General features: G+C 37.6%; 1 protein-coding gene across 1 annotated transcript; it reads left to right on the top strand.

Moving 5' to 3' along the window:
- Positions 1 to 10,330: 10,330 nt before the first annotated feature.
- Positions 10,331 to 11,485, top strand: LOC144575503 (putative CCR4-associated factor 1 homolog 11). The gene has a single exon (XM_078325668.1). It carries the CDS (start codon positions 10,517 to 10,519, stop codon positions 11,324 to 11,326), a length of 810 nt encoding a protein of 269 aa, XP_078181794.1. The 5' UTR covers positions 10,331 to 10,516; the 3' UTR covers positions 11,327 to 11,485.
- Positions 11,486 to 14,658: the final 3,173 nt, after the last annotated feature.

A 14,658-nucleotide genomic window follows, 5' to 3' on the forward strand; every position in this document is an offset into this window, starting at 1 on the left:
TCGAGTATACCCACTTGCATCCTACAGTGCTCTTGTTGGACGGTCTAGGGACCATATCCCAGGTGTCATTTTTGACTAGTGCTCTCATCTCCTCGAACATTGCCTTCTTCCACTTCGGGTCCTGCATTGCTTTCCTCCAATCACATGGAACAGAGTTAGAGTGTAAGGAGGTTACAAAAGCTTTGTAAGTCGGGGAAAGTGTCTCAAATGAGACATAGTGAGAGATAGGATGCGATGTTGATGCATCTTCCCCTTGCTTCAAGACAATTGACAGAACTCCTTTGCGCAAGGCAATAGGAAGATCGAGATCAGAGAAAATAGGAGTACCTGAGGGTAACTCTGAGTTACCTGAAGGCCGTGGTGTGAGCGAGCCGTCGACAGGAGCATGTAATTGGTATTGGTCTTGGACCGGAGGTTGCTCAACATTCTCATGGCGAGGTTTTCGAGTGTAAACCTTGTTGATCTGCCTATTAGGAGGTGGTAGGATTTGATTCATGCTTGAGTCCAGATCTGTCTCTGTAGTTGGACTCAGGCCGATCGTAGTATCATCGGCTATGCTGTTGTCAGATTCCTTACTCTCCCCCTCTCGACCAACTCGGCCTGAGGAATGGGTGACGACCACCTCGAGAAGATCATGAAATGGGACTGAAGATGTATTGGATTGTGCATCGGAGAGAGTAAAATAGGGTTCTGTTTCTCGGAATGTCACATCCAAGCTTTCCAGCATCCTCTTTTTCACAGGGTCATAACATCTATACCCCTTTTTTCCACTGGAGTACCCAACAAACACACATTTGTGGGCCCTCGCATCAAGTTTACTAATACCTGGAGTTGTGTTATGAACAAAACACACACAACCAAACTTTTTGGGAGGTACCTTAAATGAGGTGGTCCCTGTGAGCATTTCAAGTGGTGTACTGAAGTCCACCGCTCTCAAAGGCATTCTGTTGATCAAATATGTAGCAGTCTGTGCTGCTTCTCCCCAAAGGTACCTCGGAACATTCATGGCGAAGAGAAGGCACCTTGTTACTTCCAAGATGTGCCTATTCTTCCTTTCTGCAACACCATTTTGTTCAGGTGTATTCACACATGTAGTTTGATGTATAATACCATTACCTCGCAAGAAGTCTTGCATTGCCATGTTGGTGTATTCTGTGCCATTATCTGAGCGTAACACTTTCACTTTCTTCTCAAATTGGATTTCCACCATCTTGTGAAAGGTTTTGAAGCACTCCAGAACTCCATCTTTACTTCTCAATAGGTATAGCCAAGTCATTCGGCTATAACAATCAATAAAGGTGACAAACCACCTTGAACCAGATAGAGTAGTAACTCTCGAGGGCCCCCAAACATCAGAATGAATAATATCAAAGCAAGAAAAACTTCTATTACCAAAAGAGGGATACATTGTTCTGGTGTGCTTAGCAAACTCGCACGCATCACATACTAGTTTAGTCTTACTACACTTAGAGTACAACTTGGGATACAACCTTCCAAGCACAGTAAAAGATATATGCCCTAAACGGCTATGTAACAAAACCATCTCCAACTCTGGAGTCTCTGCCAAACAGGCTCGTGGATCCAAAAACTCCCCTCCTTGCTTTAGTCGGTACAAGCCTTCACTCCTCTTGCCAATACCAATCACTTTTCCTGTCTTCAGCTCCTGTAACACAACATGGGTAGGAGACAGAGAAACAACACAGTTAAGATCATCCACCAGTTGACTAACTGATAGGAGGCTATTGGTAAAATTAGGAACATGAAAGACCGACGATAGCTGGAGGTCTGGAGTACATGTTACATCCCCAACTCCTGCTATCGAACAAAGCGAGCCATCGGCTGTTTGTACCTTTTCTCTCCCAGACATAGGCTTATAGGTTTTGAACATTGTAGGGTCAGGTGTCATATGCTTAGATGCCCCAGAGTCTACGATCCAGGATCGATCAGGACCAGACTCAGCTATTAGGGCTTTTATAACAGTGCCAACAGGTCTAAATACAGTGGTAAGAAGAGAGGAGAGAGTGTAACCGTCAGCCCCAGATAGAGCAGCAGTAGATGAGGCATTGCTAGCTGGGGTAGTGGACAAGAACCGAGCTGCAAGCTGAGTCACCAGTTGAGTCACCATATCATCAGTGCCTGAACCTGGTGTACTAGTGTTGTCAGCCATATACGCCTTTTGGTATCCTCCACCACGTCCTGGTCCACGACTTCTACCTTGTCCTCTGCCACGACCACCATCACAACCTCGACCTCTGGCTGGTCTTCCGTGTAAATCCCAGCAAGTCTCCCGAGTGTGATTCTTCCTATGGCAGTGATCACAGACTTTATCACCCTGAGAGGAGACTGTGTGTGGCAGGCTGAACATAGCCGAACCCTCCTGCACCGGCAATGATATCATTGCCTTCCTTCTGCTTTCCTCTTGAACTGCTACCGCGAAGGAATCACGAAGAGCAGGTAGAGGATTCCTCTACCAGAGACTCTGTCGGATCTGCTCGAACTCAGAGTTGAGGCCAGCAAGGAAGCGAAAGGTCCTTCTTTTCTCCAACCAATTTGTGAAAGCTAGTGCATCTGCTGAACATGTCATCGCCAAAGGATCAAAGAAATCCATTTGCTCCCACATATTATTCAATTCTGAGAAATACTCAGTCACACCCATTTCTCCCTGTACCAGACTGTCTGACTTAGACTGGAGGTGATAGATCTGCCCATGATTACCCTTCTGAGAATACATTTCTACTGCCCGATCCCACACTTGTTGAGCAGTGTTCAACATCATAAACTGATTTTGCAGTCTCACCTCCATCGAATTCACCAGCCACGACATAACTTGCCCATCGTCTGCCTCCCACTTCTGAAACTCAGATTTTTCCTCTATCTTCTCCTCTCCCACAGCTACGGGTTTCTTTGCTGTACCGGTAACATACCCGGTTAGTCTCTGACCCTTCAAATGCATAAGCATTTGCCTTGACCACAACAGATAGTTCTCAGCCCCAATCAATCTCACTGAGATGACCTGAGACGGTTTAGAGAAGTGCCTGCTGTCTTCTGCCATTTTTTTTTTTAATTAATTTTTTTTTTTTTTTTTTTTTTTAGGTTAGGGCTGAGATGAGTAACGGCTCACACTAACGAGAAAGGGAAACGGATCAAAATGGCTCACGCTAACGAGAAGGGGAAACAGATCAGAAAACGGCTCAGGCTAACGAGAACCTTCACTCACACTCTTCACTCACGCTCAGATGAGTAACGAGAAGAGGAAATCGCACTGGAGCTGCGAACGCGAAGACAGTGACTCGCGCTGGAGCTGCAGACAGCGACTCACGCTGTAACTAGCGGACGCGGCGACAGCGACTCGCACTGGAGACACGACTCGCGCTGGGCGTGCGGAAACTAGCGGACCACGGCGGCGGCGGCGGATGCTCACGCTCACGCGACGGACTCCCGCTCTGATACCATAAAGGTTACGGTAAACTGGAACAACCTCTTTCATTGATTTTGAGTCTGTTTACATATACACACATAATCTTACAGTTTAGTCCCTATAACTATTATATTCACACGTTTACTTAAATACCCTTAACAATACAATATTCAACAAGTAGTTTAGTGCAGATACTGGTAACACCTGGTAGCCTTCTTGGTAGAACATAAGTATCCCATGAACACACTCTATAGGTCTGATAAATAAAGCTTGTGGTTATTGTATGGACATAAGCATGAAAACCTCACACAACCAAGTACTAAAAAAAACGACAATTTGTACCTAATTGAAGAGACGATGAAATGGAAAAATTAATAAAGGAGATTGACAATAAAAACAATTTACCAGAAAGGCAGTCACTGAAACTATCAGACGAAAAGGCGGCAGAGTGCCTTGAGACATCACAGCAAAAGAAGTTGAGTTCAACTACATGCCATGCCAGTTCTTGCATTCTGCTCTAGATTCTAGTACTTGCGTGTAGGAAAGAGACAATGAAACAGCATCTCGATAAGAGAATTGACCAGGTCAAACTGTCTCTCATAACTGAAGCAGTTATACCAGTTGGCACAATGGATCATCACATTTGTAACTGAATCTATTAAGCTCAAAAATGTTCTGTTGCCATCTATATAAATAAAGACAATGGTTCAAATGCCTTCATTTTTGTGTCTCCATAATGCATGCCTCTATTTTAAAATTTAAATGTTGAAATAAAACAGTTAAATATAATCTATCATTTAAAATTTAAATGTTAAAACAAAAAAAAAGGCTTTGGGGTGAAGGTTCGGACAGTGGAAAAAAAATGGGCATGGCTTGGTGCAGAGAGAAAGAGGTGTGGGGAGAGAAATGGACGAGAGATGGCAGAGAGGAAGTTTCTAGAGATTTTGACTGGACTTCGGGAGATGAGACAGCAGATTGAGGTCCGGATGACTGAATAATTTCTCTACAAATTATTAGAATGTATATTATAGATCACTTACAATCCAAATATATGTAATTGAGCGAGGCTGTGATAATCATAGTAGAAAATATCGGTATCGGGATCGGGATTGGTCCCGGCCGATATCGATACAGGATCGGGGTATCGGCCGGTATCGGCTAATTCGGATCGGAAAATCGAACTTTTTTGTCAGAAACTTGTTTTACACTAAAAAATAGGAAAAATTGATAAAAAAATAATTTGTCAATAATTTATGTTTAGATAAATGATTACAATCAAATAATTCACTAATAGAATATAATACAAGCATTAAAACTACAAACACACTCTTTCACTGTCAGAAATTATGTCGTGCTGGCTGGATCACTTCATCATTGTTTGTATTATGATAAAAATGGGGATATTGTTGTCCAGAACAAAAAAAAAAGACATTGTAGAACCAAATGAAAGATTGTTAACATCTTTAATCACAGGTTCATATTTCTCTATTTCAGCATAGTTGATACTTGATATTCTATTTAATTAATGAATGTGTCGAGTTTTCAGCATGTGCATAATTTATACTCTATTTAATCAATCACAGGTTCAAGTTTTCCGATGAATAATTATCAGAATCGGATCAGAATAGCAGAAATTGGACAAAAAACAGAAAATCCGTGAGTATCGGCTCGGTATCGGATCGGTGTCGGCCGATACCGATACGTATTGGCTGATCTGGATCGGTATCGGCCGATAATTCCTACTATGATGATAATATGCAATTATACAATAGTCAGTGTTGTAGAATCATATTTTCATTTTAAAAGTTCAAATAGTCAATGTGAATTATTCAACATGATTTTCATATGAAAATGTACTTGTTAATCAAATTTGGTATTTTTTAGATTTTTTTTTATCATTTTACTAGAGAGAGAGATAGGTCCACGGAGATTAATGGACGAGAGTTGGAAGAGATGAAGTCGTTAGCGAATATATTTTAAGTCGATAGCAACTTTGACTGGATTTTAGAGATTAGATGGAGGATTGAGGTCCGGGACTGAATAATTTCTCTTAAAATTATTAGAATGCATATTGTAGATCTCTTTCAATCTATATATGTTATTTAGTGCAGATACTGGTAACACCTGGTAGCCTTTCTTGTTAGAACAGAAGTATCCTATGAACACACTCTACAGGTCTGAAAAATAAAGCTTGTGGTTATTGTATGGACATAGGCATGGAAACCTCGCATAAACAAGTACTAAAAAAGATCGATAACTTGTACTTAATTCACGAGACGATATATGAAATGGAAATATGAATGAAGGAGATTCACGATAAAAGGCAATTTACCAGAAACACGCCATGCCAGTACTTGCATTCTTCCCTAGTGGGTGTGGAAAAGAGGCACAATGAAACAGCATCACGTTAGTAGAATTGACCAGGTCAAACTTTCTCTCATAACTTACGCAGCTATACCAGTTGATGTCAGGTTCTTACTCTCAATTTGATCGCAAGAAGCTGAAAACTCGAATTGGAACAATGAGTCGAATGAATTTCACTAAAACGATAAAGAAGATACAACAACGGCGAAACCATAATAAAGAGGTGATCTCACAAATTGATTACAGCTTACTAAAATTGAGCTATCACACTACTTTTGTTTATATAGGCGGTAGCTATCGAATAAGAATCGGCTAAATTCATTGTCTTAGCTCTATTGATTCTTCGTGTGCCACCTCAGCCTCCACGTCAGACGAACAGCTGATCTGTTATAATGAACGTCTTAACCGCTTCACCTAGTTCGTCTCCAGTTCAGAGTATCAGCGTGCTCTCCATTTCTGATGTCTCTGGGCCCATCTTACAGTGACACAGATATGTCACGATCGCGGTCATTATTTGAATAATGGAGCCCAGTGACAGCGTGCAGAGAAGCTATGCAGGGCTAATAAATTTTATCAAGGACATTCAATAGAAACCTATCTGATTGTCGATCGATGTATAGATATTTGCAATCGGGTGATTAATATTTCGAAAACAAATTAAATTAGTTGAGAATTCAAATACCATTGGTGAGACTTTGACCGTCGCCAGTCGCCACTACACAAGCACAGTGCATGCATGATTAAATTCGTCTTGGACGCTTCCAATTAATCGCTGGTCAGTGGTCAACCCAATTAATTAGTGCAAGGCTAATACTAAACAGCTAAAGTGACAGCGTCCGTGTAGTTATTACTGGTCAAATTAAGACTCCTATAGAGTTTGAACTTTGAACTTTGAATAAGTCCCATGATCCCATCCTATCTGCTCTAATAAGAACCAAAAGAAAAATTGTATTTAAAGGAGCCGCGCAGAGGACGCGTGTATGATAGGCATCTTATGCCGCCGACGGATGTCGTTGGTCTCTATTATTACTTTTTAGTTTAGGTATGTTTGGTTGCTATTTAAAAAGAATTAAGTTTGTTAGTTTATTTTATTCTTCATATATTACATCTAATTTTAACTTTCGATTAAATTAATAAATCTTTATCTGTAATAGTTAAAGTTAATTTATCTAAAATGATAAATTAATTTATTCTGAATTAACTTATTTTACTCAATCTTATTTCTATTTTACTTTTTAAATTCTCGTTTGACAATTCAAAATTTGAAGATACCTACTCCACTTCTTACATCATAATAAACATAATCTTAGTGAAGACCGGTAGGTTATATGGTTGATGACTAATTTAGTCTTCTTACGAGTTTTCATGTGGAAATATAAAAGAAGTGATTTTTGTGGTTGGAAATTTTTTGTCACCGACTCGTCAATTAATAAAAAGAAAAACTAATTTGTGATATTACAAAACATAGAACTTTATATAAATTTTAAGGTTATATTAATTTTAATATGTATTTAAAGAAACAATATTCATGTTTTGAGTAAAGGTTGGTAGTCAAGCCGTCTAACTATTTAATATTCATAAAATGTTTCTTTATTTGAATTCGAACCTGCGATTTTCTACAAATAGAACTGATATTTATATTAATCCCATCTTCTTCTTTTTTAACTTTGTCCCATTATTTATATTTAAGTCGTTTGATTCCTATATTTTTTTTATTAATTTTGATCAGATAATTATTGTATCAGATTAATTTGTTTTTCTCTTTTATTTTATTTTAAAAGTTTTGCAAAATCTGTGAAGACATGTGAGGAGCTCGAACCCTTGAACTTTGGATAATTCTTGTGGGAGTAACATGGTGGAAACAAGTTGCATTCTCGATTACAATTTTAAGACTTCTTCTACTTGCCAATTGTACAATTGTCCTAGCTATCTTGTTGTTCTTTTTAGTTTAAAAAATGATATATTTGATGTGTCTAAAATTTAATGCAACTCTTAAATTTATTATTTCTTATGTTTTTATGTTGAATTACTGTACCGTTGTATCTGTTTTGAACGTTTCGAGAAACATATTTATTTGTTCTTAGAATTTTTTCCTGGAGCAAAGCCTGATACAACCCTAGTGCATATATTTCTCACATTTGATTTGTTATTATTTTCTTTCGGGCAAACGTTAGCAATATGTATAGAAGAAAAAGAAAGAAAAAAAAACCTAATATAAGTTTTAACCTTATTATAACGTCCCCAAGTTAATTTCAATAATCATTATATCAGTTTTAAACAGCTAATTAATTAGAAACGATTGGTTTTTATATATATACTTCATAAGCTAAATAATAAAGTTCCAGTTTTATAGTTTCTCAAATCTATTATAAATAAATATAATATATTATTTTGGTGCATGAAAAGATAAAATTTAGAGTTCCAACTTTTAGCTCTGGGAGTACGTACATCTGTATTAATGATATTAAATTGTCATTTTATATTGATTCCATAATTTTTAAATTAAACAACACTTGAATATTTTGATGAAGTTAAGAATATAAATTTTAACTTTGTCTAAAGGAATTAGTAGATGGGACTACACAAAATTGAGAGAATGTATGGTTGCTTGATTAGGTCGGCTGTTGATGCTACACTCAATTGCCATCGTTCTATATTGGGCTGGTCGGACTAAGCATCCTGTCACTTTCCAGATTTTCCATGCTCCATTTGTATGCGACACTTTGTGTTTCGCGTTTTATCACGTGGAAAAAAAAATAGTACTTCAGAATCATAGATTTATTTCAAAAATTGTAAATTAATGAGTTATTTTGGATAATATCTAAACATACCAAAAAGCATGACTCAATCATAAGTTAAAAAAAAAAAAAATCAAACAACTAGAACTTATAATTTGTTTTTATATTAAGCTCAATAATTTTTAGATGTTACTAAACTCAACTTGATTCTCCATCATAATATAAGTACATTTATATGAAATATTTTAATTTTTTTTATCAGAAGTAGTCAAAAAAATAAAAAATGGACAAAAGTTCAACATTTAATCAATTGTTTAAGAAGAAAGTGTTGCACTCAAGTGGAATCAAGATGGACAAGTGCCAGGAATTATTTTTCAAAAATATGTTTCTATTTTTTATATTTTTTAATTATGAAAAATTGAAAATATATTTCAGTTTTAGAAAAAATTATAAAATATTGTCTATATCCGAAAACTTCTCCCAAAATATATTTTTATTTCTATATTTTTTTTCAAAAAAGAGTATAAAATATACTTAATATTCAAAATACTTAAAAATTACACCTCATTCAATATTTTTATTTCTGCCCCTGCTACGTTGAAACTTGCAAATTTGCAAGTTATGATTTCAACCCGCCTGAGCACATTACTGTACCGTGAAGGCCACATGAAATTAGAATGGTGAAATACAACTTCCTACACAGCAGCACTTTCTTTAATCGGTGCAGCGGAATCTATTAGCATACTAAAAACGCATGCTTTTAATTTATAACATTTATCTCCAACATCATTTCACACGCTTTACTTCAGGCAATAATTGGGTTCACTCCACCTAGCGCTCTTTTAGTCTTTTGACTCTATTTGCCATGTACAGACAACCTTCTTTAGAGACTGATTTCTTGTTTAGAGCAATCCCATCATTCTCTCTTAGACCATATGCAATACCAAATTGACCGTCGCTTAATGGCTTAATGCTCATGAGATACAGTCAAAATAACTGAAGTCAAAGAAAGTTTTAAGAATATTAACATTTAAAAATAGAAATATAAATTGTAATACTAATATGCTATGATGAATAATATTAATGTAAAATAATGACAAAAAGTTGTTTAGAAGTTCATGATATTTGCATATTGAAAATATGTTGGATAATGAATTTATGATTAAATAACATAATAGATTTGATAAATTAAGCATAGGTCATATTAAAAAATAAGTAAAGCACTAACTGTAGACAACAAAGTGTGAATAAAGAATTCAAATTATGTACCTACTTGAACTATCATAACATAGAATCAAACATTATAAAAAATTGAAAAAAAATTGAGAACTAAATTTTAGCTTAGTGATTAGGATAATGTACTTTTATGAAAAATTGTACTTTTAAAACTGGATTGAACAATCCTTATGGAAATTTAACCTTATAAAATTTAATCCACATCTTTATCTAAAAATAGTTATAACTAAATTTTTTTGAAATTATTTCATTCTTGATAATGCAAATTAGTAAATGACAAGTAATTTGGCTCTCCCACAATAATTATAATTATTGAACCAAGTCTACCTAACTCACTAATTCGACGTGGACCTCTTACTTTGGGACCCACAGATACCAGAATAAGATCAACTCTCCATTAGCACTAATAACTGATAACTCTCCTATTTCAAGCAGCCTCGTCTTTTTCGAAATCGACACCAAATTCCCCGCTAATAACACACTAATGGATACATCCAGTTGTATAAACTGAAGAGCAGTAAATGTTAATCACGAACGCATAGAAAGGCGGGCTGGTGGAAATGAGACCCATTCTTCCTTCGCCGTTTCTTCTCAGAAACCTCTTTCATCCCCCCTTACCTTCTTTCTTTCTTTCCCACTTCCTTTATAAAACCCCTCGCTAGTTTTGCTTCACACTTCACCGGAGCAAACAAAAAAATCACAGCCAAAAAACAAGAAAAATATTATAGTACTACTATAAATACAGTATATACAAGTAAAGATGCTTGAGCTAGACCAGACGAAGCGCAAGATCGAAGTGCGATCGGTCTGGGCTGACAACCTCGAGTCAGAATTTGACTTGATCTGCCAATCGATTGACAAGTACCCGTTTGCTGCCATGGACACGGAGTTTCCGGGCGTGGTGTATCGGCCAAAGAAGAACCCTTTTCTCCTCTCCCCAGTCGAGCGATACTCTCTCCTCAAATCTAACGTAGATTCACTCAAGTTGATCCAGCTGGGCCTCACCTTGTCAGACTCTGCCTCCGATTCAGGCTCACTTCTTGTCTGGGAATTCAATTTCAAGGATTTCGATCCTTTGGTTGACCACCACGCACCTGACTCGATTGAATTGTTGAAAAATCACGGGATTGATTTTGAGAAGAACCGGGCAAGAGGGATCGACTCGCGTCAGTTTGCCGAGCTGTTCATGTCATCTGGTTTGGTTTGCAATGATTCAGCTGTGACATGGGTAACTTTTCACAGTGCGTACGATTTTGCGTACTTGATTAAGATTCTGACAAGCCGGCGGCTGCCGAGATCCATGTCCGAATTTCTAGAATTGGTCAAGGTTTATTTTGGAGGTAGGGTTTTCGACATGAAGCACATGATCAAGTACTGTGACAGTTTGTATGGTGGGTTGGATCGGGTCGCCGCAACCTTGCAGGTGGAGCGGGCCGTTGGTCGCTGCCATCAGGCTGGATCCGATAGTCTGCTGACGTGGCAGGCGTTTACAAGGTTGAGAGAGGTGTTTTTTGCGAGGGATGGCGGTGAACGGTACGCTGGGGTTCTATATGGACTAGAAGTTTATTGATTTGTTGATTGGTATATACATATATGTTGTCATTAGTTAACTAATATAATCAATTCTTTGAAAAAACAAGCAAAGAGTTAGGTTGTTGATAGAAATGGAGAATATGTTAAGGGAAGGCTAAATAGTATATAATGGAAATTTATTTATGATATTCTTTAATTTTGTGCGTTATCTTTTTGTTTGCTAATCGGGTCAAAAGGACCTTCTCAATACTTAATTCGCCACACAAGAATCAGAGCATCAGGCTTTGACTGTTTCATCAGGCTGTGCTCCACAACCCTAGTACAGAGAGGAAGGGGAAAGAAGAGAAAGCTAGGGAAGGAGTGCCGTACCGCTACTCTCATTATAGTAAAACTCACTCCGATTCGGAGGGTACAAATTTCGTAACTTTGCAAAGTGTAATTCTCCGTGTTCCTCTCGCTACAGTACTCACGTTCCTTCCTTTCCCTCTCCAATTACGCTCTTTTGGAGCAGGTAAACGGCGTAGATTGACTGTGATTGTGCAGATTTCTCCTTCCTTCTCTTTAATGGAGTCGTTCCTCTCTCTGGAGCACGGCCTCAGTGTACTGTTAAAGTTGGCAATGAACGGTATTAGAATGCTCACTATCTAAATCCAAGGAAGAAAAATATAATGCTCACTAGTCACTAAAAAAAATAGAACAATATTTTATAATAGAGATGTGTGTAGTTTTTTGATAATAAAATGTGCATTTTAAGAAGTTTGAAAAAGTATTTCAAAACATTTAAAACAGTTGTTGACTGTTATAGAAATGAGTATTATGTTTAACTTGATTGCTTAATATATAGCGATCGGTCATGTCAGCCCATAAAAGCCCAATACATAAATCGAGATCCAATTGAGAAACGGCATGTGCTGTGATAGTCCAAATGGCACACTAGAGAAGAAAGTCCCACCCATAAGTTGTTTTCAGGTGAAAACAACAGAAATATCAGCCCGCTACCTAATTTTCTATCCATGTATGGCACTGCAGAGTAGAATGGAGTGTACCTGAGCTCACCGAACCTTTGGTAAGTTTTAACCCTTTTTTTTTTTTTTCCTTTTAAACCCATAGACGCCCTTCATTTATGCAAAAACAGTTCTTACAACAGAGGTTGCTTCTTGCTAACAGCAAACATACTCTTTCCCACTATCTAAACAGAATTTAGTGCCTTGCTTAACGAAAAAAAGGGAAATGTGAAACCAGTGTAACTCCACCCATTCATCCTTCCCTACTTTGCCAGATTATCAGCCAAATCTATTTGGCATCTTGGGACATAGCGGCACTCAAACTTACTTTGCACCTTCAGTAATTTGCAAACATCAAAGACAGTGGAAAATGCTCTCCAATCCACTTCTACCGGTGATACTAGCCTGTTGCAGGAATAAACTAATACCTGGCAATCATAATAAAACACACATTCTGAAAATCCCATATTACTGACCATATTCATGTCTTCCCTAAGCGCAATTGCTTCAGTATGAAGAGGACACGAGCCTTTGACCTGCTCAGATTTGTACGTGACAAGCTCTCCATTTCTCTCAATGATCACGCCAATACCTCCGTTCCACTGTTGGGTCCATGATCCATCCGAGTAACAACAAACCTCCTTAACGCTCGTTAGGGATTGAGAATCTATCTGAATTGTCCTAGCTAGCTATCGCTTTACTTTTCCTAATAGCTCTAATAAAAAGACTCCATGTTGATTTGGGAGTGATATTTGAAGAACTGCTCAAAGGTTGGCGACTTTCCACCATAAGATGCATCATTCCGACATCTCCACATAGACCACATGGAGTTCACTATAACCAACCATGTATCATCATCCACCACCTCACTTATCTTTACCAGTACCTCGTTCAACATTGGTGGTAACAAACATGTTCTTAATTTCAGGGGCCCCACGAACCAGCACATTCTAGCAAACTAACACAAAAAAAATCATGTGGTACACATCCTCAACTTCACATCCACAAATAGAACATGATGGATCCACTTCCAGGAACCTTCTTTTCATAATGGCCCCCAGCGATACCGCATTGTGCATCAGCTTCCACAGATATAGCCACACTCTTGGCAAAATCTCCCCTCTTGTCCAAATTATTGACCAAACCATTATCTGACTTGGTAATCGCAATTATTCCGCATTTTTCAGTATTTCATAAGCCTTTTTCACCGAGTAAAGACCATTAGCCGCAGGCAGGAAAACTAACATATCTGCACCTTGATCTATTGTTGCAGGAACGACTGAAGATGCAATCTCTATGCTTTTTTCATAGCCAAACAACTCTATGATATAGTCCATATCCCACAATCATACAAAGAACAATGAAGATTAATGATTGTTTATTGATAGAAAAGATGTGTACATATTGAAGATTTACATGTGCTTATATAGCCTAATGAGTTGTTGCTTTTTCCTAAACTATAGTATAATATAGTCGTTGTTATTTCCTATTTACACAAAATTATAGCCGTTGCTATTTCCTATTTACACAAGATTATATACAGATACATATTTGAATATAGTTGTCTATTACTAAATTCACGGATCTGCTATAACTTTGCTAATTGGAGCCATTAGTTAATGGATCAGATTTAATTTCATTATTTTCCTTATCTTCAATACTCCCCCTCAAGTTGGGTTCAAATAGGTTGCAAGAGCCCAACTTGCTAGTGATTTGGCGAAATGTATTTCCGTCAACTGCTTTTGTGAAGATATTTGCTAGTTGATATTTACTATTTACGTATGGGGTTTCAATTTCTTTGGATTGAATATTTTCCCGTATGAAATGACAGTCGAATTCTATGTATTTGGTTCTTTCATTAAACACTGGGTTTGATGCAATGTGCCTTGTAGCATTGTTGTCACAATACATTTTCATGATTACATGCTCTGATGCCAACATTACATATGCAGTCAGTGTAGTAAGTCAATTTATGCATAGTCCAAGAACAAGTCATTTGAATGTTGTCAACCGAATCCTATGTTATTTAAAAGGTTCACCTGGAAAGGGACATGTCCAGTTTCGAGTCATTTTTTTGGCCAGCTGCCGCGTGCGGAATTTTTGTGGTGCTAGCGAACATCTCAGATAACTCCTCGCTGTTTACCGTGGTCTGATTTTTAGCCATCGCAACGGGTTGGATTGGATTACTAAGCGAGTCCAATATAGATACACCTAATCAGTGCTCTGATACCATCATACAAAGAACAATGAAGATTAATGGTTGTTTATTGATAGAAAAGATGTGTACATATTGAAGATTTACATGTGCTTACACAGCCTAATGAGCTGTTGCTCTTTCCTAAACTATAGTATAATATAGCCGTTG

The sequence above is a fragment of the Carex rostrata genome, chromosome 24 (assembly GCF_964058835.1).
Source record: "Carex rostrata chromosome 24, lpCarRost1.2, whole genome shotgun sequence".
NCBI classification, from domain to species: domain Eukaryota; kingdom Viridiplantae; phylum Streptophyta; class Magnoliopsida; order Poales; family Cyperaceae; genus Carex; species Carex rostrata.